The following is a 22281-nucleotide window of genomic DNA, read 5'->3' as shown; positions in this document are numbered from 1 at the left end:
TAGTCGAAACATAGCAGGGATTTTTGTCCAGCGTCCACTTTAGTCCACTGTAGTCTGGAAATGGGAAGTTTTTTGAAGTTTTTTGACCTGTGACCTGGTGCCAATTTTTGTTTTACACCTCTGCTGCTTAGCGGACAGTGTGGTGTTGTAGAGTAGGTCTCCCCGGACGCGTGCGTATGTCACACTAGTCGAAACATAGCAGGGATTTTTGTCCAGCGTCCACTTTATAAAGTCCATGCTCTCCAGTGAATAGCATTTATCCATTTAGATAACTTTTTAATTACTTATCTTTACACAGAAACATTACTTATTACTTATTTTTACACAGAAACATAATGTGTGTCCTATAGCATCGTTTAAATGCTTAATTAATCGTTTTAATGTGCAAATTAATATTTTTTTCAATACTCTAGACTAGAGGGTACTCTTATTTTGAAGAGATCGTCCACCAGAAGTCTTATATTTGCTATCTTAAAGATGGCTCCGTTCTTTTGGCAAATCTAGAACTTCCTGCCAGAGAGCTAGCAAATTTAAGACATCCGGTTGCTTTCAGAATAAAAGCGTGGTTAATTAAATAATTATTACATTACATTATTAGTATTGTTATTACATTACAGTTATTGTGAAGACACACATTATGTTTCTGTGTAAAAATAAGTAATTAAATAACGTAAAAAAGTTATCTAAATGGATAAATGCCCAAGTCCATGCACTGGAGTGCCCAAGTCCATTCACTGGAGTGCATGGACTTAATAAAGTGGATGCTGGACAAAATCCCTGCTATGTTTCGACTAGTGTGACATATGCACGCGTCCGGGAAGACCTCCTCTACAACACCACACTGTCCGCTAAGCAGCAGAGGTGTAAAACAAAAATTGGCACCAGGTCAGATGTAAAAAAAACTTAAAAAAACTTCCCATTTCCAGACTACAGTGGACTAAAGTGGACACTGGACAAAAATCCCTGCTATGTTTCGACTAGTGTGACATATGCACGCGTCCGGGGAGACCTCCTCTACAACACCACACTGTCCGCTAAGCAGCAGAGGTGTAAAACAAAAATTGGCACCAGGTCAGATGTAAAAAAACTTAAAAAAACTTCCCATTTCCAGACTACAGTGGACTAAAGTGGACACTGGACAAAAATCCCTGCTATGTTTCGACTAGTGTGACATATGCACGCGTCCGGGGAGACCTCCTCTACAACACCACACTGTCCGCTAAGCAGCAGAGGTGTAAAACAAAAATTGGCACCAGGTCAGATGTAAAAAAACTTAAAAAAAACTTCCCATTTCCAGACTACAGTGGAATAAAGTGGACGCTGGACAAAAATCCCTGCTATGTTTCGACTGGTGTGACATACGCACGCGTCCGGGGAGACCTCCTCTACAACACCACACTGTCCGCTAAGCAGCAGAGGTGTAAAACAAAAATTGGCACCAGGTCAGATGTAAAAAAACTTAAAAAAACTTCCCATTTCCAGACTACAGTGGACTAAAGTGGACACTGGACAAAAATCCCTGCTATGTTTCGACTAGTGTGACATATGCACGCGTCCGGGGAGACCTCCTCTACAACACCACACTGTCCGCTAAGCAGCAGAGGTGTAAAACAAAAATTGGCACCAGGTCAGATGTAAAAAAACTTAAAAAAACTTCCCATTTCCAGACTACAGTGGACTAAAGTGGACACTGGACAAAAATCCCTGCTATGTTTCGACTAGTGTGACATATGCACGCGTCCGGGGAGACCTCCTCTACAACACCACACTGTCCGCTAAGCAGCAGAGGTGTAAAACAAAAATTGGCACCAGGTCAGATGTAAAAAAACTTAAAAAAACTTCCCATTTCCAGACTACAGTGGAATAAAGTGGACGCTGGACAAAAATCCCTGCTATGTTTCGACTGGTGTGACATACGCACGCGTCCGGGGAGACCTCCTCTACAACACCACACTGTCCGCTAAGCAGCAGAGGTGTAAAACAAAAATTGGCACCAGGTCAGATGTAAAAAAAACTTAAAAAAACTTCCCATTTCCAGACTACAGTGGACTAAAGTGGACACTGGACAAAAATCCCTGCTATGTTTCGACTAGTGTGACATATGCACGCGTCCGGGGAGACCTCCTCTACAACACCACACTGTCCGCTAAGCAGCAGAGGTGTAAAACAAAAATTGGCACCAGGTCAGATGTAAAAAAACTTAAAAAAACTTCCCATTTCCAGACTACAGTGGACTAAAGTGGACACTGGACAAAAATCCCTGCTATGTTTCGACTAGTGTGACATATGCACGCGTCCGGGGAGACCTCCTCTACAACACCACACTGTCCGCTAAGCAGCAGAGGTGTAAAACAAAAATTGGCACCAGGTTTGATGTAAAAAAACTTAAAAAAACTTCCCATTTCCAGACTACAGTGGACTAAAGTGGACGCTGGACAAAAATCCCTGCTATGTTTCGACTGGTGTGACATACGCACGCGTCCGGGGAGACCTCCTCTACAACACCACACATTGTCCGCTAAGCAGCAGAGGTGTAAAACAAAAATTGGCACCAGGTCAGATGTAAAAGAACTTTAAAAAACTTCCCATTTCCAGACTACAGTGGACTAAAGTGGACGCTGGACAAAAATCCCTGCTATGTTTCGACTAGTGTGACATACGCACGCGTCCGGGGAGACCTCCTCTACAACACCACACTGTCCGCTAAGCAGCAGAGGTGTAAAACAAAAATTGGCACCAGGTCAGATGTAAAAACTTAAAAAAACTTCCCATTTCCAGACTACATTGGACTAAAGTGGACGCTGGACAAAAATCCCTGCTATGTTTCGACTAGTGTGACATACGCACGCGTCCGGGGAGACCTCCTCTACAACACCACACTGTCCGCTAAGCAGCAGAGGCTATGTAGATCACTACTATCACACATCTGTGCCATATGTGTGAAACATTGATAGCTCTAAATTAGGGCTTTTAGGGTTTGACAAGTTGTTAACGGCATGCATGCACACTTGAGTACAGCCATTACTGCCCCCCCCCACACACACACACACACACCAGGTGTTAAGTAACCAAGTACTTTTACTTAAGTACAATTTTGAGGTATTTGTACTTTACTTGAGTATTTCCAATTTCTAGTACTTTTACGTGTACTCCCCTACATCTTGGAGCCAAAATGTGTACTTTACTTCACTACAATCATTTTAAAACTTTAGTTACTAGTTACTTTGGAGATTTTAATTTTGATTAGAAAACATACATTAACCACTTCAAACCTATACATTTCGGCCATTTGAAAATAGCGACGCATTGAGAGCTTGTAGATCGGCTATTTTCAATTGATTTTCTACACATGCTACAGTTTCCAGGTTGAACGCCGCTCAGGATATAGTTCTCACACAGAGGTCATTGAGGTCAATCTGACGACATCCCAAACCCAGTAGCATGTGTGTCCATTGCAAGGCTTCTTCTATTTTATGTCATTACATACTTATTATTTAATTAGAAATATAGCTTTTGTCACAAAACGTTTTTTTTACATCTGACCTGGTGCCAATTTTTGTTTTACACCTCTGCTGCTTAGCGGACAGTGTGGTGTTGTAGAGGAGGTCTCCCCGGACGCGTGCATATGTCACACTAGTCGAAACATAGCAGGGATTTTTGTCCAGTGTCCACTTTAGTCCACTGTAGTCTGGAAATGGGAAGTTTTTTAAAGTTTTTTTACATCTGACCTGGTGCCAATTTTTGTTTTACACCTCTGCTGCTTAGCGGACAGTGTGGTGTTGTAGAGGAGGTCTCCCCGGACGCGTGCGTATGTCACACTAGTCGAAACATAGCAGGGATTTTTGTCCAGCGTCCACTTTAGTCCACTGTAGTCTGGAAATGGGATTTTTTTTTGACATTTTTTGACCTGTGACCTGGTGCCAATTTTTGTTTTACACCTCTGCTGCTTAGCGGACAGTGTGGTGTTGTAGAGGAGGTCTCCCCGGACGCGTGCGTATGTCACACTAGTCGAAACATAGCAGGGATTTTTGTCCAGCGTCCACTTTATAAAGTCCATGCTCTCCAGTGAATAGCATTTATCCATTTAGATAACTTTTTAATTACTTATCTTTACACAGAAACATTACTTATTACTTATTTTTACACAGAAACATAATGTGTGTCCTATAGCATCGTTTAAATGCTTAATTTATAGTTTTAATGTGCAAATTAATTTTTTTTCAATACTCTAGAGGGTACTCTTATTTTGAAGAGATCGTCCCCCGGAAGTCTTATATTTGCTCACTTAGATTTGCCAAAAGAACAGTGCCCTTAAAGGCTGCTTTGCTAAAAAAAACAGTGCCGCTAGCTTAGATTAGCCAAAAACCACTGGCTGTTCGCCAGACTGCTGATTCATATACAAAGAAAACTAAAACGTCGTCGTTAAGCAGCAGGAGGAGGACGTTTGTTAGCAGCACAATCAACTGAAAGAAACACAGCTACAGTTTACAGGTGAAAAGATGAACTGATTCATGTTGTGTTTTTCATCTATTTGTTTGTTATACATGTGATTATAAACAACCAGTAGTTACTAGCAGCAGTAATACATTGTTTGGCTAATTGACTGCACTGTGTGGTTACTTTATGAATACCAGGCCGCGCAGTTCCACCGGCTGTACGCCCGGGCCGAGTTGGTATATATACCTTTATTGAAAGGATAAGCCCTAGCCCAAGATTTAGACTCTCGTAGAGGTTTTTTTCGATTCTGACGAATCTCTCTCTGTCCGAAAATTCGAGTCTAGTTTTTACGTTTGTGCCTCAAAATCACTCTTACCTTGTACAAATGCAAAATCTAAGCTCCTGTATGTTTTGCCCCACTTGTCCGGTGGGTGTTCGGCAAACAATTACACCGCGTACGACCGTAGTTTTCAATAAAAAATGTATTTTAATCCACTCTGTCCATACTCTGTCTCGGAATCTGGCGGCCATCTTGGTTTTCTCTCCATTGTAAATGCGCAACAGAACCCTGGCCGCTAGGGGCGCGGCCAATGTTCTGTTGCGCATTTACGATGGAGGATTCCGAGACAGTATGGACGGAGTGGATTAAAATTTACATTTATACAAGGTAAGAGTGATTTTGAGGCACAAACGTAAAAACTAGACTCGAATTTCCGGTGAAGAAGATTAACATGAAATCAGATCAACTTGAAACCGCGTCTCCGTCGTCCTAGTAACTGCAGATGTTCCATTGTGGTCCTACACGGACCCTACACTGCGTAGCTGTCCTCGTCAATACCAATTTAAACAAAACATACCAACCGATCTGATTCTCGTTTGGATTAAGAAGCGTCGGGGAGACGGACGGACACTCACATTGCGTTGTGGTTGCACACCTTTTGTTTAGCCTTGTGTTTTGTTGTTGTGTTGTGATTGTTGTTGAGAAACCAACAGGAAGACACTAGCCTTCTTCCTGTGACTGTCTATGTACAACACTTCGTTTTATAAATGCAAGCACAAACTCAATACAAAGACTGTTAACTGTGAGTGGACAACCCAATTAAGCATTACACTTTACAAGAGGGTCCACCTTGTTCAATTTATCAAAACATTTAGAGACGTACAAATAGACACTTCTATATATATAGTCAAAGAACAGAACAGGAATTCATCATAAGGGAGGTAAAAAGGGAAAATAAACATATACAGTAAGGGGAAAAAGGGGGTGGACAGGGGGGGGGGATTCAGATTTAACGGAGGCCAGTTTCGAATTGCAGCCGTCCGTAGGTGCCCTTTGAGAGCGGTTTTGAAGGAGTCAAGGGATTTGCATGTCTTAATGACTGTTGGTAGGGCGTTCCACATTTTGGTGGCATAGGAGCGAAAATAATTTAGTCCCTTGTTTGTGCCGAATCTGGGTTGTACATGGTTCGTTGCACTTCCTCTGGTGTTATGGGTGTGGACTTCGTTAACATTAAGGAAGTATCAGACAGGTACATGGGTATCTTGGTGGTGTATCGAATCTTGTGGACCAGACCCATTGCAAGATGCTGTACTCTGTCGTCGACCCTAAGCCATTCCAGCCTGTCAAAGTGGGCAGGGGTGAGGTGGGTTCGGGGGGTGAGGCCAAGTAGGAGCCTGACGCCCTGACCAGTTTGTTTTGGGAAGTCTGGAGCCTAGTTTTAAGGGCCTTTGAGGTGCTGTGGTACCAGGAGGTGCATACTGCATAGTCTGCATGCATAGCATGCATAGTCAAAGAAACCTTGTACGAGGGCTCCTGTTAAGGTCTTCAAGGTGTTTTTGTTGACCAGTGAGGAAATCCTGTAAAGGAATCTTGTTCTTTGGTTGACTTTTTTGATTACGTTGGTGGCCATTTTATCACCGGAAAGATTAGCCTCCGATTTCCAAAACGGCTGTTTAATAGGCCTACAGATTTGTTTCTAACATCTCTCACCATCATCACCTATATAAGTTCACCTTATGGTAATTAATGTTATACAGGCCACATAGAAATAGTAAATATGAACAACATATTTTCAGTTGGGGGTCAGCGGCCAAATAGGCTACATATATTTTTGGGGGTCCTTGACATGAAAATGTTTGAGAACCACTGACATAGAAACATAGGATTTTCAGAAAACTGTCAGGATTTAGAAGACATTTGTAGAATCGTCCTCAGGTTAAAAGGACTCATCCATTTGGTTACACTCTTCGGAGCAACGTCATGACGTGTCCCGGGGAGCTAAAATGTTACACTGATATTAGCCCCATATGTGCCCTCTCCCTACGCTCATTCTGTAGCTCCGAGATGAGGTCACACACAGGGCCCCTCCCACATCTTTCAGAAACGGCGCATGTTTCCACAAGGAACGATTCTTACCCTTTTCTAAACAATGAATCGAAAACGTGAAGCGGTAGAAAGGGTTTACACTAATTCAAACTTAGCAACGTCCAAGAAAATCCGAGTTTAAACGGTTACGAGCGTTACAGCGGTTGGTTTAGTCAGCCGCTTCCATGTTTATCAAGGGATTTGTGCGTGTGCGCGTGCACGTCGAGTGAACTGAAGTCAGTTGGAAATTTTCGTCCAGGGGAGGCGCCGGGGAGGCGCTAAAGCTTTTCAACTTCCTTGAATAACATGCTAAACAACCGCTAGACGCTCGTGTAACCGTTTAAAGTTGGATTTTCTTGGACGTTGCTAAGTTTGAATTAGTGTAAACCCTTTCTACCGCTTCACGTTTTCGATTCATTGTTTAGAAAAGGGTAAGAATCGTTCCTTGTGGAAACATGCACCGTTTCTGAACGGGGTGGGAGGGGCCCTGTGTGTGACCTCATCTCGGAGCTACAGAATGAGCGTAGGGAGAGGGCACATATGGGGCTACACTATATAGACAAAGACAAATCTTACCCCTTATCCCTATAAGTGTATTTATATTGTTTTTAGTGGTGCAACCACTCCCTTACGGAGCTATGTGTGTGTGGGTGGGTGGCTGGGTTAAAGTGTATATATGATGATTTTGGGTGTGGTAGAGTAGAGTAGAGTAGAGTAGAGTAGAGTAGAGTAGAGTAGAGTACAGTACAGTACAGTAGAGGGACCCCCACAACCGTTTCAAACGCGGGGCGGCACGCCGGAACCGGCCCGGCCCCCTGGCCGCATTCCTGGGGGTCTGGATGTTTGGTTGAAAATCCAATTTGCCCTCACGTCTTCAAGGTGTTGGTTGAATGGAGTTCTCTCCAAGCGCACCCAGAGGTATTTTGGGGCTTGTTTGGAACTCAAGGCGCTTGACCCACACTTCATGACCATTGGTGAGAGTAGGAACGAAGATTGCTCGGTAGACAGGTTCCACCAGAATCGGAACCGGATGTAGAATTAACTTGTGACAGACCCCTGACACACTCGGAGAAGACATTGTCTTAGACTTGACGTAGATCTACGTCATCGGCGGTGAATGTGTTTAAGTGATCTTCTTCCTATCTGTTATGTGTTCTATAAGGTTACTGAATGTAACCACTGTTCTATGAAATACTGTATGTATGTAAGGTTACTGAATGAGAACTAAAAGGTATTTTATTTCTACAGATCGCCACAGGGAGAGATCTACTGGATCAACACATGGCCTCCAAAGAGGAACCGAGAGAGGTGGACTGATTGATGCAAGGATGAGACCTGTAGTGACGTTGTACAGGATAGGTATGTAATGGTGATGCGCGGGTCAGGTGATGCGTGCCCTGGGAGCCAACTTGCCCCGCCAAACAAATGAATCAACATCCCGCCTGCCCTGCAAAAACAAAAAGTACCCTACCGACCGGCTTTTCAACACACACACACAAGTCCTCCATCAAGTGACATGATTGCGTCCTTTCTCAATTTAGTGAGTCTATACGCTGCCAATACAGACGCTCTATCGTCTCCGGTGTTTTGGTCTGTCTCAGTGGTTCCGGTAGGCGAGTTTTTTTTTTCCTAGCATAGCTGCGTTTTTTACGGCTTGTGATTGGTTGTTTGTCAGTGGAGTAGGGAGCGCTGGTCTGTGTTTTGGACCGCACACAAGTGGTATGCCTAACCTCACAAAACTATGCCTAAACCTAACCCTAACCTCACAAAACACTATGTCTAAACCTAACCTTAACCTAACCTCACAATAACTACCGTATTTTCCAAAAAAAGTAGTCTGGAGTTGTAGGGAAAATCGTAAAAAAGTAGTCCATGGTTGTTGTTAAAATAATGATAGTAACGGGATTTGAACTCGTGAGGTGTGGATTCAAAGTCGAGGGAGCAGTCCACTAGACCAGCGAGGCAGCTCGTCTAGTGGACTACTAACCCTACTAGTAGTAGCCCGGCGGCGTAAAACAAACGCTCCTTCCCGCAGCTATCCTAGGGAAAAAAATCACACCTGTGTGAAGTGAGCGGTGCAACTGTAGTGTGTGGGGGAACCCGGGGGCAACATCCAGATCCCCAAACAATCTTTGAATATATTCTTTCAGAGCGAACGTTTTGAACTCAAGTCTTTGCTTCTGGGGGGGGGGGGGGGGGGTCCCTGGAACCACATATTTTCAGATGGGGGTCCGCGGCCAAATACAGATAATTCCGGGGGTCCTTGACATGAAAAAGGTTGAGAACCACTGACATAGAAACATTGTTTTTTCTGAAAACTGTCATGATTTAGAAGGCATTTGTAGAATCGTCCTCAGGTCTAAATGGAAAGTCCTTCCTTGTTCACTTGTTTTCAGACCGGTGTGTGGAGTCCAGACTGCAGGTGAAGATGAACTCTCCAGACTCAGCCAGGGACGTTTCTATTAAACAGGAGGAACCTGAAGACGTTTCTATTAAACAGGAACCTGAAGAGGTTTCTATTAAACAGGAACCTGAAGACCACCCACACCTCAGTAAGTTTCATGTGCTCTTCCTTTCTGTTTCTGTAGGGCTGCCACAATGTCTGATTTTCAGTTTCACTGTACAATAACGATGGCAAAAAAATACTAGGACACTCATAATATAGTCCGGTCGCTTGTGTAATTTCAAACCATATTGGATTCTGTGCAAATGGAATCATGGACTTTCTGATTTGTCATACTCTGAAGTTTTCCTAATCTCCTGAAATGTTAACGAACATTAATATTTTGGACAAACCCATTTACAGACGTACAGAGCTACGCCATGAAACTGTTCTACATAGATTGTTAAGCTACCATTGGTCCACATTTAAAGCTTTTTCATTGTCAGAAGTGCTTCTGTTTCATAACGTCATGTGGCATGATTAATTTACTCCCAAATCAGAGCTCAGGTGTGAAGTAATTTATTTTTAAATTGTTTGACAATTTCATGATTCAAATATAATATTTGCTGTGACAATAAATTTACAATTTAGGCATTTAGCAGACGTTCTTAATCCAGAGTGACTTACATTAAGCAATAACAAAAGCATGGCATACGTCACATATATAAAAAGTAGTTAACATTAATCATGTGTAAACTAAGAATGTAACAGTGGAGTATCTATGTAAACTATACATACTATACTATATTATATATTATACATGTGTACTATAAAGTGCTATGACTACATAAAATGCAATTCTAGTGCCGTCTACTAGGGATCGGAATCGGATCGGAAATGAAAAATGTGTATCGGGACGATACACATTTTTCATTTCCGATCCGATTCCGATCCAACAATTTCTGTGTTAGCCGATACCGATACCAGAGTGCTTTTTAAAAAAAGTGTACATGTACCGTAAATCCTCATTTATAATCCGGGGGCTTTTATTTGTCTCAACCGATTCTGATACCGGGCTTTTATTGGAAGGAGGCAGCTATAAGAAGGAGGCCTATATTTCTACTTTTCAAACTGATCATAATGAATAAATCACATTTTGGGTCTGTTAGACAGTTAGAACCCTGTAAAATGTACTGGACTCATTTATTGAAACCAAGTCCTCATAAAATATTAAAAGCTGCAGTTGCGGGTGCTCACTGGTCATTTTAACTTTTTATAACAATATTGGCATATTGCCTATGGTAAATACCATAATAAAATCAACACATCAATTTTAAACCAGGATTCCCTGCTTTCATATGACATGAAAAAAAATCCAATGGCAGTCCCTCAGTCAAATCTGGTCACAGTAATATTTACTATCCTATTTACTGCAGTTTAGATGCAAATAATAACAAACATAAAATGTATGGTGTATGGTAGGCCATTTCCTATAATATCAAAGCAGCTAATATGAACAGTGCAACACTGCAGTGATCCAACTATTGCAACTTCAACGGGGGGGAGAGAGAGAGAGAGAGAGACGCGAGAGAGAGAGAGAGTGAGAGAGAGAGGAGGGGGTCACGTTAGCAACAGGCTAAGCTCACAGCATATTGGTACGTTCGTTCTATAAAGGGTAGATCCGCTCCCGTTTGGGGGCTGCTCCCAGCCCCTAAACGGTAGCGATCTACCCTTTAATAGAACGAATGTACGGTACAGGGCGGCTGTGGCTCAGGAGGTAGAGCAGGTCGTCCAATGATCCATGGGTCAGCGGTTCGAATCCCGGCTCCTCCTGTCTACATGTCGAAGTGTCCTTGGGCAAGACACTGAACCCCAAATTGCTCCCGATGTGCTGGTTGTTACCTTGCATGGCTTCCGCCGCCATCGGTGTATGAATGTGTGTGTGAATGGGTGAATGTAATGCACAATCTATGTAAAGCGCCTTGGATAAAGGCGCTATATAAATGCACCATTTACCATTTACCATTTACATTCGTTGCATGAAGCGTAGATCTGCGAGCTCGCAGCACGTCATGTCACAAACAGAAACAGCTCTCACTTGGTTTTGTCATTTTCCTCCCTCCGCAGTTAGACTGCTGCTCTGTGCTGAGTGCTCTCGTTAGTTTTATTGTCCGAGTCCATGAAAAGTTTCGACTCGGTGCAGACATGCACAGAGTTGTATTAAACCCAAATGCGATACATTTGGGTTTAATACAGTGCATTATTGGCCCAGTCAGTTTAGAGTTTATTTGTCCAGTCTAACTTCGAAGAGAGGGGGAGAAAGAAAAACAACAAAAGATAGCCTACTTGGCAGCCCTTGTGCATGCAAATTTATGTTCGTCGCAAACTACAGCAAGCCGCCTTTGTTTTAAATTGTCCCCTATTCGCACGTCGGCAAAGCCGTTCACACCTACGGCTGGAGATGCGCGTTTTCAATACCGGCGGCCCCGTCTCACCGTGCTGCGCGCATCACGTGATTAAATAAAATGTGGTATCGGATTGGTGCGGGGCGTACTTGCCGATTCCGATATGACCAAATAAGGGCATATCGGAGGGCATTCCGATACAAGTATCGGTATCGGGACATGCCTACTGTCTACGTAACAAGCTATAAGTCTGTTTAAAATACTATCTAAGTCTACATAAAGTGCTATCTAAGGCCAGTGGAACTCCCTTTTGCTTAATTAAATGTATTACTACTACTTTTTTTCCTTTTTTTGTATTTAAAAACAGCTCAAATCTATAAAAAAAAAAGAAAGCTCAAATCTTGCTAAAACATTCAGAAGTGTAATCTAATCTGTTGTTGGTAACGGTTTAGTCAATCTTATCTTGGTATGTGATACAGTAGTCATTTTGCACATGGAACATGGAAGAAGAATGGATTTACATTTTAGGAATCCAGTGTTGACCATCATGTTATTTTTCTGCTCCTAGACATCATGCACATGGTTGTGTGTAAAGAGGAGGTTTCCCCTAAACAGGAGAGGAGCCCCAGTCTGCTCCAGGAGAAACCAGTGCATCCACACATTAAAGATGAACAGGAGGAGCTACTTCAAAGACCAGAGGAACCTGTCGGGTCAACGTTGACATTACTAGCAGTGAAAGGTGAAGAAGACGATGAAGACATCTCTTCGCACTGCTCTGAAGTTGAAGTCGAGCGTGAATCCGACACTGAAGACAGTGATGATTGGGCGGAGACAACTGGAGGTCAGTCATTGTTAAACACAGGCACAGGAACTACATGTGTGGGGAACACTGGCAGTTGGCATAATGACTAAAAATAAATATTAACGGGGAAGCCGTAGGACTGCCAAACACGATGATGGAAGCTTTTCGAGTAATCTGTACTCACCATTTTTATCCTGCCTCTCCCCTTCGCTCCCCCCTCTCACACTCCGACCATCTTTGTCTTTCTGTATCTCTCTCTCTCTGTCAGGTGACCTGAAGAAACGCCAGCGTGTCCACACCGGAGAAAAATCTTTCCAATGTAAACATTGTGACAAGAGTTTCAGTAGGTCATATGCTTTGAAAAGACAACATTATTTGCACACCGGCGAAAAACCTTTCCAATGTAAACATTGTGATAAGAGTTTCGGTAGGTCATATGGTTTGAAAACACACCAGGTTATCCATACTGGAGAAAAACCTTTCCAGTGTAAACATTGTGACAAGAGTTTCGGTCAGTCATATCAGCTGAGGAGTCACCGGCGTGTGCATTCTGGAGAAAAACCTTTCCAATGTAAACATTGTGACAAGAGTTTCAGTAGGTCATATGGTTTGAAAACACACCAGGATATCCATACTGGAGAAAAACCTTTCCAGTGTAAACATTGTGACAAGAGTTTCGGTCAGTCAGGTACACTGCATAAACACCAGCGTGTTCACACTGGAGAAAAACCTTTCCAATGTAAACATTGTGATAAGAGTTTCAGAAGTTCAACTGCTCTGAAAAAACACCAGGTTATCCATACTGGAGAAAAAGCTTTCCACTGTAAACACTGTGACAAGAGTTTTACTGCATCGTCTACCCTGAAAAGACACCATTATTTGCATACCGGCGAAAAACCTTTCCAATGTAAACATTGTGATAAGAGTTTCGGTAGGTCAGGTGGTCTGAAAACACACCAGTTTATCCATACTGGAGAAAAACCTTTCCAATGTAAACATTGTGATAAGAGTTTTTGTAAGTCATATCAGCTCAAGCGACACCGGCTTAGCCACACTGGAGAAAAAGCTTTCCACTGTGAACATTGTGATAAGAGTTTTACCTCATCGTCTGACTTGAAAATACACCGGCGTGTGCATTCTGGAGAAAAACCTTTCCAATGTAAACATTGTGATAAGAGTTTCGGTAGGTCAGATGGTCTGAAAACACACCAGTTTATCCATACTGGAGAAAAACCTTTCCAATGTAAACATTGTGATAAGAGTTTTTGTACGTCATATCAGCTCAAGCGACACCGGCTTAGCCACACTGGAGAAAAAGCTTTCCACTGTGAACATTGTGATAAGAGTTTTACCTCATCGTCTGACTTGAAAATACACCGGCGTGTGCATTCTGGAGAAAAACCTTTCCAATGTAAACATTGTGACAAGAGTTTCGGTAGGTCATATGGTTTGAAAACACACCAGGTTATCCATACTGGAGAAAAACCTTTCCAGTGTAAACATTGTGACAAGAGTTTCGGTAGGTCAGGTGGTCTGAAAAGACACCAGCTTATCCATACTGGAGAAAAACCTTTCCAATGTAAACATTGTGATAAGAGTTTTTGTAAGTCATATCAGCTCAAGCGACACCGGCTTAGCCACACTGGAGAAAAACCTTTCCAGTGTATACATTGTGGCAAGAGATTCGGTCAGTCAGGTGACCTGATTAAACACCAGCGTGTTCACACTGGAGAAAAACCATTCCAGTGTGAACATTGTGGCAAGAGATTCGGTCAGTCAAGTGACCTGATTAAACACCAGCGTGATCACACTGGAGAAAAACCATTCCAGTGTATACATTGTGGCAAGAGATTCAGTCAGTCAAGTGACCTGATTAAACACCAGCGTGTTCACACTGGAGAAAAACCTTTCCAATGTAAACATTGTGATAAGAGTTTCAGTAGTTCAACTGCTCTGAAAAAACATCAGGTTAGCCATACTGGAGAAAAACCTTTCCAATGTAAACATTGTGATAAGAGTTTTGGTAGGTCAGGTTGTCTGAAAACACACCAGGTTATCCATACTGGAGAAAAACCTTTCCAGTGTGAACATTGTGGCAAGAGATTCGGTCAGTCAGGTGACCTGTTTAAACACCAGCGTGTTCACACTGGAGAAAAACCATTCCAGTGTATACATTGTGGCAAGAGATTCGGTCGGTCAGGTGACCTGATTAAACACATGCGTGTTCACACTGGAGAAAAACCTTTCCAATGTAAACATTGTGATAAGAGTTTTGGTAGGTCAGGTGGTCTGAAAACACACCAGCTTATCCATACTGGAGAAAAACCTTTCCAATGTAAACATTGTGATAAGAGTTTTTGTCAGTCATATCAGCTCAAGCGACACCGGCTTAGCCACACTGGATGAAATACTTTCCAATGTACACAATTGTGACAAGAGTTTCAATGTATCAAGTAATCTGAAAGTTACACCTTTGTGTCCACATTTCTCACAGGACAAAACAAAAACAGTGTTGCACTATTCATTCATTATTGTGTTGCCTAAAATCATTACCCTCTGCTCTTAAACACTGCAGCCCCCTTTAGCTATCCTTGTGTGCTGTTCAAAGTAGTGTTAAGGGAGAATCTGGTCTCATTATTTGTGATCAGCAGACAGAGTTGGAAGCAGGACCCAGCATCAAGATCGTGGCATCGTTCTTTATTTCAAGTTGTTAGCTCATCTCAGTACAGTCAGTCGTAGCATCACCCCGTCCATTCTCCCTCAGTCCCTGATTTACCTCCCCTTTATTTCCCAAACACCCCCCCCCAAATAGACAGTCAGTGACAGGTGTTTATTCAAATACAACAGGAAATAGACAGATGATAACAGGTGGTGGTTCACGTCTCCGTTTATGGTCGACATTAGAGCAAGCAGGAAACAACATGCTATTCTCACAGCACTTGTTGACAATGGTCTAGTAAGCATGGGAACTCCAGCTGTCAGATTTACAGCTATAGTTGGTTCTGTTCTAAAATGGAACTCAGTAAATGTGTATTTGCTGACATGGTGTTTTTACAGTAGGATAAAGGATGAGATGTGGTAATATTAACACCTTAATTGCCTGGCTTGGAGCTACAGCTTCAGCTGTTAGGTGACAGCTGTTGGTCAGTCTGAATGCATAGTGAGTGATCGTTCCCTTCTATTTGACTGAATGGAATACAAAATAATACTTATTGAATAGTATAATTGACATTCTAAAATTGCCATTACAGTAGCCCTTTGCTAATATTGAGCACCACTGATATAGAATATATATCAGTATACTCAGTGGTGCTCAATATTTCATGTCAAGGACCCCCAGAATTATGTGTATTTGGCCACGGACCCCCATCTGAAAATATGTTGTTCCAGAGACCCCCCCCCCAGAAGAAAATATATGAGTTAAAAACGTTCGCTCTGAAAGAATATATATAAAGATTTGCGCCACATTTTCACGTTTTTTCAAAAAATAGCAGACCTACAAGCTCGTAGCTATGAGCTTGTAGATCTGCTATTTTTCAACAGCTAAAGCATAACATACTGTAAGGCTTAAAACACCAAAAGGGGTTCCCGCCCAGAATGGGTTAAAATGGTAAATGGTGCATTTATATAGCGCCTTTATCCAAGGCGCTTTACATAGATTGTGCATTACATTCACCCATTCACACACACACATTCATACACTGATGGCAGCGGAAACCATGCAAGGTACCAACCAGCACATCAGGAGCAATTAGGGGTTCAGTGTCTTGCTCAAGGACACTAAAATGCCGCAGCTCGTCTGGTCTTCAACCAGCCAAAATTCTCACATGTCTCCCCCCTGCTCCGCTCCCTGCACTGGCTCCCAGTCGCTGCCCGCACAGAATACAAAACTCTGATGCTGGCATTCAAAGCAACCAAAGGTATGGCTCCCCCATATCTTGCAAGCATGATTGAACCCTACAAACCCTCCCGCGCACTCAGATCAGCCAACGCAGGAAAGCTGGAAGTACCCTCACTAAAAACGCCGGGACAACGCTCCACACGTCCCAAACTCTTCTCCCTTCTGGCCCCAAAACTGTGGAATGCACTCCCCGTTGCAATCAGAACTGCAGCATCACTCCCAATCTTCCGCCGTAGTCTGAAGACCCACCTTTTCAGACCCACCTTTTCAGACTCCATCATGGCCCATAGCACTTATCCTACCCCCTTAGATAGCACTTAAATAAATATAAAATAAATGCATTTTATATATGTGATGTATTCCCATACTTTTGTTCTTGCCTAATGTAAATCGCTCTGGATTAAGAGCGTCTGCTAAATGCCTAAATTGTAAATTGTAAATTGTTGACACTTCAACACTAACTCTGGGGGAGCCGGGTTCGAACTGGCGACCTTGCGGTTACCATCCGGAAACTCTACCCCTGAGCCACTGCCGCCCAGTTAAAGAGACCGGCAGACTGGCCGCTCTGCAAGTACAAAGCTATTGACGGTCATGTTATTATTGCGTCAACAATATCGGTGAAAGTTATTTTGAGATCGGATCGATACCGATACGGCATAAATACGCCAATTAATTTGTGCACCTTTAGTTTCCAGTATAATGAGCTCATTGGGAGGATCAAATGAAATGGCTGTATGATCGTAGGGAGGTCGATAGACAAGGAAAATATATTGGATTATTATACTGTCAATAAAGGCCTCCATGCTCCAGCTCCTTTGTTTTCTTCTCATTATAAACCCTTAAAACGTATTAACAAACCATTTATGTTGACTTTTATTATACGTTTTTGCTAGAGGATGCCATTACAGGCATGTATTGCTAATTAAGTTGCTGTTTTTTTTAAATATAATTTTACTGTTTTGTTGTTTTATTTGAATGTAATCTGTGCAGACCACAGAAAATCCACTGAATGTCCAAAGTTCAGGGTTTTGTGGGTGCAATTGATGTCAGAAAAAATAGAATAATAATCGTCACTAGACCTTTAACAATAATTATCATGACAAGCATCTGGACTGGATCAATTGTGACAATTTTATTAAAACAAAACAAAAAAAAGTGGCCAATGTTATCCTCTCCTCTAAGATTTTGCACTTTTAAGTGTGGATAAGATCATGCCTGATGAAGGTCGAAAGGTTGCATATTGTGGACACAAAATACAAGGTTCTTGAACCAGCAAGTGGCAGTGTGTGGGTCTCCCTCCTTCTCCTAAAAGTCTGGATAAGCGCCTCCACTGAATACCTAAATTGTAAGTAAGTGTTGAAGTGTTCCTTCAAGCAGGGTTCTCACGGTCATGACATTACTAGAAATACTTTGAAATTAAACATGGTCCAGTCCTGGAAAAGGTTTTGGAATTTATCAATGTTCCTGGAAAAATATTTTACTACTCATTGTTTTTGCCTATTGATTTTGTTAATAAACAAAAACCTTTCTAAAACATGTATTACGCAAAATATGTAACATAAGTACTTTTTTGCCAAACGGGCTGCATGATTGCAAAGTTGATTTTTTTTCAATTAAAAATAAAACATTTTCCTGAGTTTTCCTGATGTGATAATGATAACCTGTCAGAATCAACTTTTGTTGTGTTCGTTTATGTGCTAAAAGAGTGACTTTGACAGTTGTTGACCCGTTACAATGGAAGTCAATGAGAGCCTATTTTTATTTCTAATATTTACTAGGGCGGGAACCCCTTTTGGTGTTAGCATTATGTTATGCTTTAGCTATTGAAAAATAGCAGATCTACAAGCTCATAGCGCGCCACCAAGTGGCGCGCTATGAGCTTGTAGGTCTGCTATTTTTGAAAAATCGAAGAACGACTGACATAGAAACATATCTTTTTCAGAAAACTGTCAGGATGTAGAAGACATTTTTAGGTCAAAATGGGTTAAACTGCACAACGGAGTGAAATAATTCATGGAATAACCCTAACCCTCATAACAAGGTACAGTGGTGTGTGCCTGTGGTGTTGTAGAGGAGGTCTCCCCGAACGCGTGCCTATGTCACACTAGTTGAAACATGGTACAGATTTTTGTCCAGCGTCCACTTTATTCTGGAAATGGCACATTTTTACCTCTGATCTCACTAGATGGCATGCCCTTTTTTTTTACACATTTTTGCTGCTTAGCGGAGGGTGTGGTGTTGTAGAGCGCGACACGTTGTGAGCTTGTAGATCGGCTATTTTCAGCAAGTGTAAAATCAGTCATTACGACAACATCAAGGCCCGCCAAAACACATTTTAGTCTAAATCAACTGTAGAATTAGTCGACTAAAATCTTATGACATTCAAATCAAAATGTTCTGCCAAAAACAACACTGCCTCTCTGAACTCACTAGATGGCATGCCAATTTTTTTTTTTACACATCTGCTACCTAGCGGAGGGTGTGGTGTTGTAGAGGAGGTCTTCCCGAACGCGTGCATATGTCACACTAGTTGAAACATAGCACCGATTTTTGTCCAGCGTCCAATTTGTAAAGGCCATGCACTCCAGTGAATAGCATTCATCCATTTAGATAACCTTTTTATAATGTTATGTTATTTCATTACTTATTTTTATACAGAAACATAATGTGTGTCTTATAGCATCGTTTAATTCTTGATCTTAATTTATAGTTTTAATGTGCAAATGAATCGTTTTTAAATACTTTAGGTGGTACTCTTATTTTGAAGAGATCGTCCACCGGTAGCTATTTGGCTATTTGCTAGCTTAGATTAGCCAAAAAGAACACTGGCTGTTCGCCAGACTGCTTTGATTCTACAAAGAAACGTTTCGTTTGAAAACAGTGTCGTCGTTAAGCAGCAGGAGAGGACGTTTGTTAGCAGCTCAACCAACTGAAAGAAACACAGCTACAGCTACAGGTGAAAAGATGAACTGATTCATGTTGTGTTTTTCATCTATTTGTTTGTTATACATGTGATTATAAACAACCAGTAGCAGTGATGTAAATAGGTTTTCAATGTAAATGAGTCCTGGGATGCAGGGATGGTCTTTTAGATGAGTCCCAGGGACATTTGATGAGTCGCACTTCAACGACGTTGGGAGTCATATTTTGCCATTTTTACAAATCGCAGCTTTTAACTCCCATTTCATTTTATATGGTTATAATGTGGTTATATTCATGTAGAAAACAGAAGAAGAAACGTTTATTGTAACTATAGCTAGCAAAATAAACTAGAATAAAAAACAGTACAGTACTACAGTAGTGCATCCCGTGGATGCAGAGGTCGTTGTTTTATTGCGTCCCTTAACTATAAACTGCGTTTTGGGATGCAAAGTGCACCCTATTTTAATCTCTGCTCAGTAGTTACCAGCAGCAGTAATACATTGTTTGGCTAATTGGCTGCATTGTGTGGTTACTTTAGGAATAGCAGGCCGCGCAGTTCGCCCGGGCCGAGTTGGTAAATGGGCGAGTAAGTTGTTTGGTATTCTGGATACCAAACAAACTTGCATAACCATAACAACGTTACTGCGGACAAATGTATACATTTGTCCGCGGACCCCCATCTGTACATAATTGTGCCAGGGACTGGTACCCATCTGAAAAGGGTTTGTGCCAGGGATCACCTGAACATATTGTGTCGGATCCGAATATCCCCATCTGAACATATGCTGTACCAGGGACCCCCATCTGAAAATATGCTGTACCAGGGACCCCCATCTGAAAATATGTTGTGCCAGGGACCCCCATCTGAAAATATGTTGTACCACGGACCCCCATCTGAAAATATGTTGTGCCACGGACCCCCATCTGAAAATATGTTGTACCAGGGACCCCCATCTGAAAATATGTTGTACCAGGGACCCCCATCTGAAAATATGCTGTGCCAGGGACCCCCATCTGAAAATATGCTGTACCAGGTACCCCCCATCTGAAAATGTTGAATGCCAGGGACCCCCCATCTGAAAATGTTGAATGCCAGGGACCCCCCATCTGAAAATGTTGAATGCCAGGGACCCCCATCTGAAAATGTTCTGAGGAAGGACTCGTCCATTTGGTTACACTCTTCGGAGCAACGTCATGACGTGTCCCGGGGAGCTAAAATGTTACTGATATAGACAAAGACAAAACGTATTTATATATATTATTTTTTTTACTATTGTGAAAAACATTTTAAAATAGTTCAAATAGCCAATCTAGTGAATCTACAAGCTCACAGTGTGTCGATTGGTCGTCTTTGTTTAATAGTAAAATATGGCTAATACGTTTAGGGATAAAGGGTAAGGCAAGATATGGCCCTAGGACTAGGGTTTCCTGCAGAAATCTCTGAAGCCCGTTAGCTGTGGGTCTGATTACCAGCGTTGGTGTTACCATCCACTCTGGGCTCACCAGTTTATCTCTGTTGAAATTCTCACTTAACCGCCAGCATTTGTCAGTGAAACCCTTATTTTGAAGGTTCCACCATCCATCCATCCATCTTCAACCGCTTATCCGTAGTCTGGTTGCGGGGGCAATAGCTCCACCAGAGAGCTCTAGACTTCCCTCTCCAGAGCAACATTAGTGACTTCCTCCTGGGGGATCCCGAGACGTTCCAAGGCCAGTGAGTCGATGTGTTTCCTCCAACTGCGCCTTGGTCTGCCCTGGGGTCTCCTCCCAGTGGGACGAGGACCTCCCTAGGGAGACACCCGAGAGGCATCCTAACCAGATGCCCGAACCACCTAAGCTGGCTCCTTTCCAGGCGAAGAAGCAGCGACTCTACTCAGAGTCTCTCTCGCGTGGCTGAACTTCTCACCCAATCTCTAAGGGAGATGCCAGCCCGCTGTCGAAAAACTCATTTTGGCCGCTTGTATTCGCAACCTCATTCTTTTGGTCATGACCCACACATCTTCTTTCATGTATCATCCTCAAATGTCCAACTCGGTATCGAGTAGCCACGCCCTTGTCTCTGGTCCCACGTGGAAGAGGCCGGCCTCCGAAGGAGGTCTGTACGTGTGGGCTCCTACACCAGACTGGGGCACAGTATTCAGCTGCAGAGAAGACCAGGGCTTGGGTGGAAATCCGCAATGTGTTGGCGGAAGCTCCCCAGGTCGTACCAGCGAGGCGACGGATAAGTGCGACCCTTGATGTGACCTTTGCCCTCACGTGTTCAAGGTGTTGGTTGAATGACAGAGTTCTCTCCAAGCGCACCCCGATGTATTTTGGGGCTTGTTTGGAACTCAAGGTGCTTGACCCACACTTCATGACCATTGGTGAGAGTAGGAACGAAGATTGCTCCGGTTCCACCAGAATCGGAACCGGATGTAGAATTAACTTGTGACAGACCCCTGTATTTTGTTCACATTCGGAGAAGACCATGGCTGAGGGAAGTAGGGGTGCTGGGGGGGCTGTAGCACCCCCCAGGCACAGCCCCCCCTCGAACAGGAGGGGAAGAAGAAAAAAAAAGAATACAATATGCTGTATCACAGTATTGGCACCTTATCCTGGTTAATTGCCTGTGTCAGTTCGTTCATATAACTTGCGTGTGGAGAGGGAAAGTAAAGGCCACGTTTGCGTGTGAAAATGCGCGAAAATGCGCGTGCATTATGCGCGTGCACGCGCATTTCTGCGGCGCGCGCTATGCGCGCGCACCCCCTACTAGACGCTCAGCCCCTGCGAGTGTAAAGTACTTCCCGCGGGCCTGGAGAAGACATTGTCTTACTGCGATTTAAACTTGACTTAGATCTACATCATCGGCGGTGAATGTGGTAAGTGATCTTCTTATCTGTTATGTGTTCTATAAGGTTACCTAAACTACCTAAACCTAACCTTAACCTAACCTCACAATAACTTCTGTATTTTCCAAAAAAGTAGTCTGGAGTTGTAGGGAAAAATCGTGGTTGTTGGAAAAATAATGATAGTAACAGGATTTGAACTCATGAGGTGTGGATTCAAAGTCGAGGGAGCAGTCCACTA

At 42.7% G+C, this 22281-nt stretch overlaps 1 protein-coding gene across 1 annotated transcript; it reads left to right on the top strand.

The window, feature by feature from the left end:
- Positions 1-4379: 4379 nt before the first annotated feature.
- Positions 4380-21491, top strand: LOC306916310 (uncharacterized protein; the record flags this gene model as incomplete). Its single annotated transcript, XM_079494144.1, has 5 exons — positions 4380-4491; positions 8051-8161; positions 9199-9354; positions 12159-12431; positions 21481-21491. Exons 2-5 carry the CDS (start codon positions 8131-8133, stop codon positions 21489-21491), a joined length of 471 nt encoding a protein of 156 aa, XP_079350270.1. The 5' UTR covers positions 4380-4491; positions 8051-8130.
- Between the last annotated feature and the right edge of the window lie 790 nt (positions 21492-22281).

The sequence above is a fragment of the Electrona antarctica genome (assembly GCF_951216825.1).
Source record: "Electrona antarctica genome assembly, chromosome: 23".
In the NCBI taxonomy this organism is placed as follows: Eukaryota; Metazoa; Chordata; class Actinopteri; order Myctophiformes; family Myctophidae; genus Electrona; species Electrona antarctica.
The sequence above is the reverse complement of the archived record's forward strand: the minus strand, read 5'-3'. Positions and strand labels throughout refer to the sequence as shown.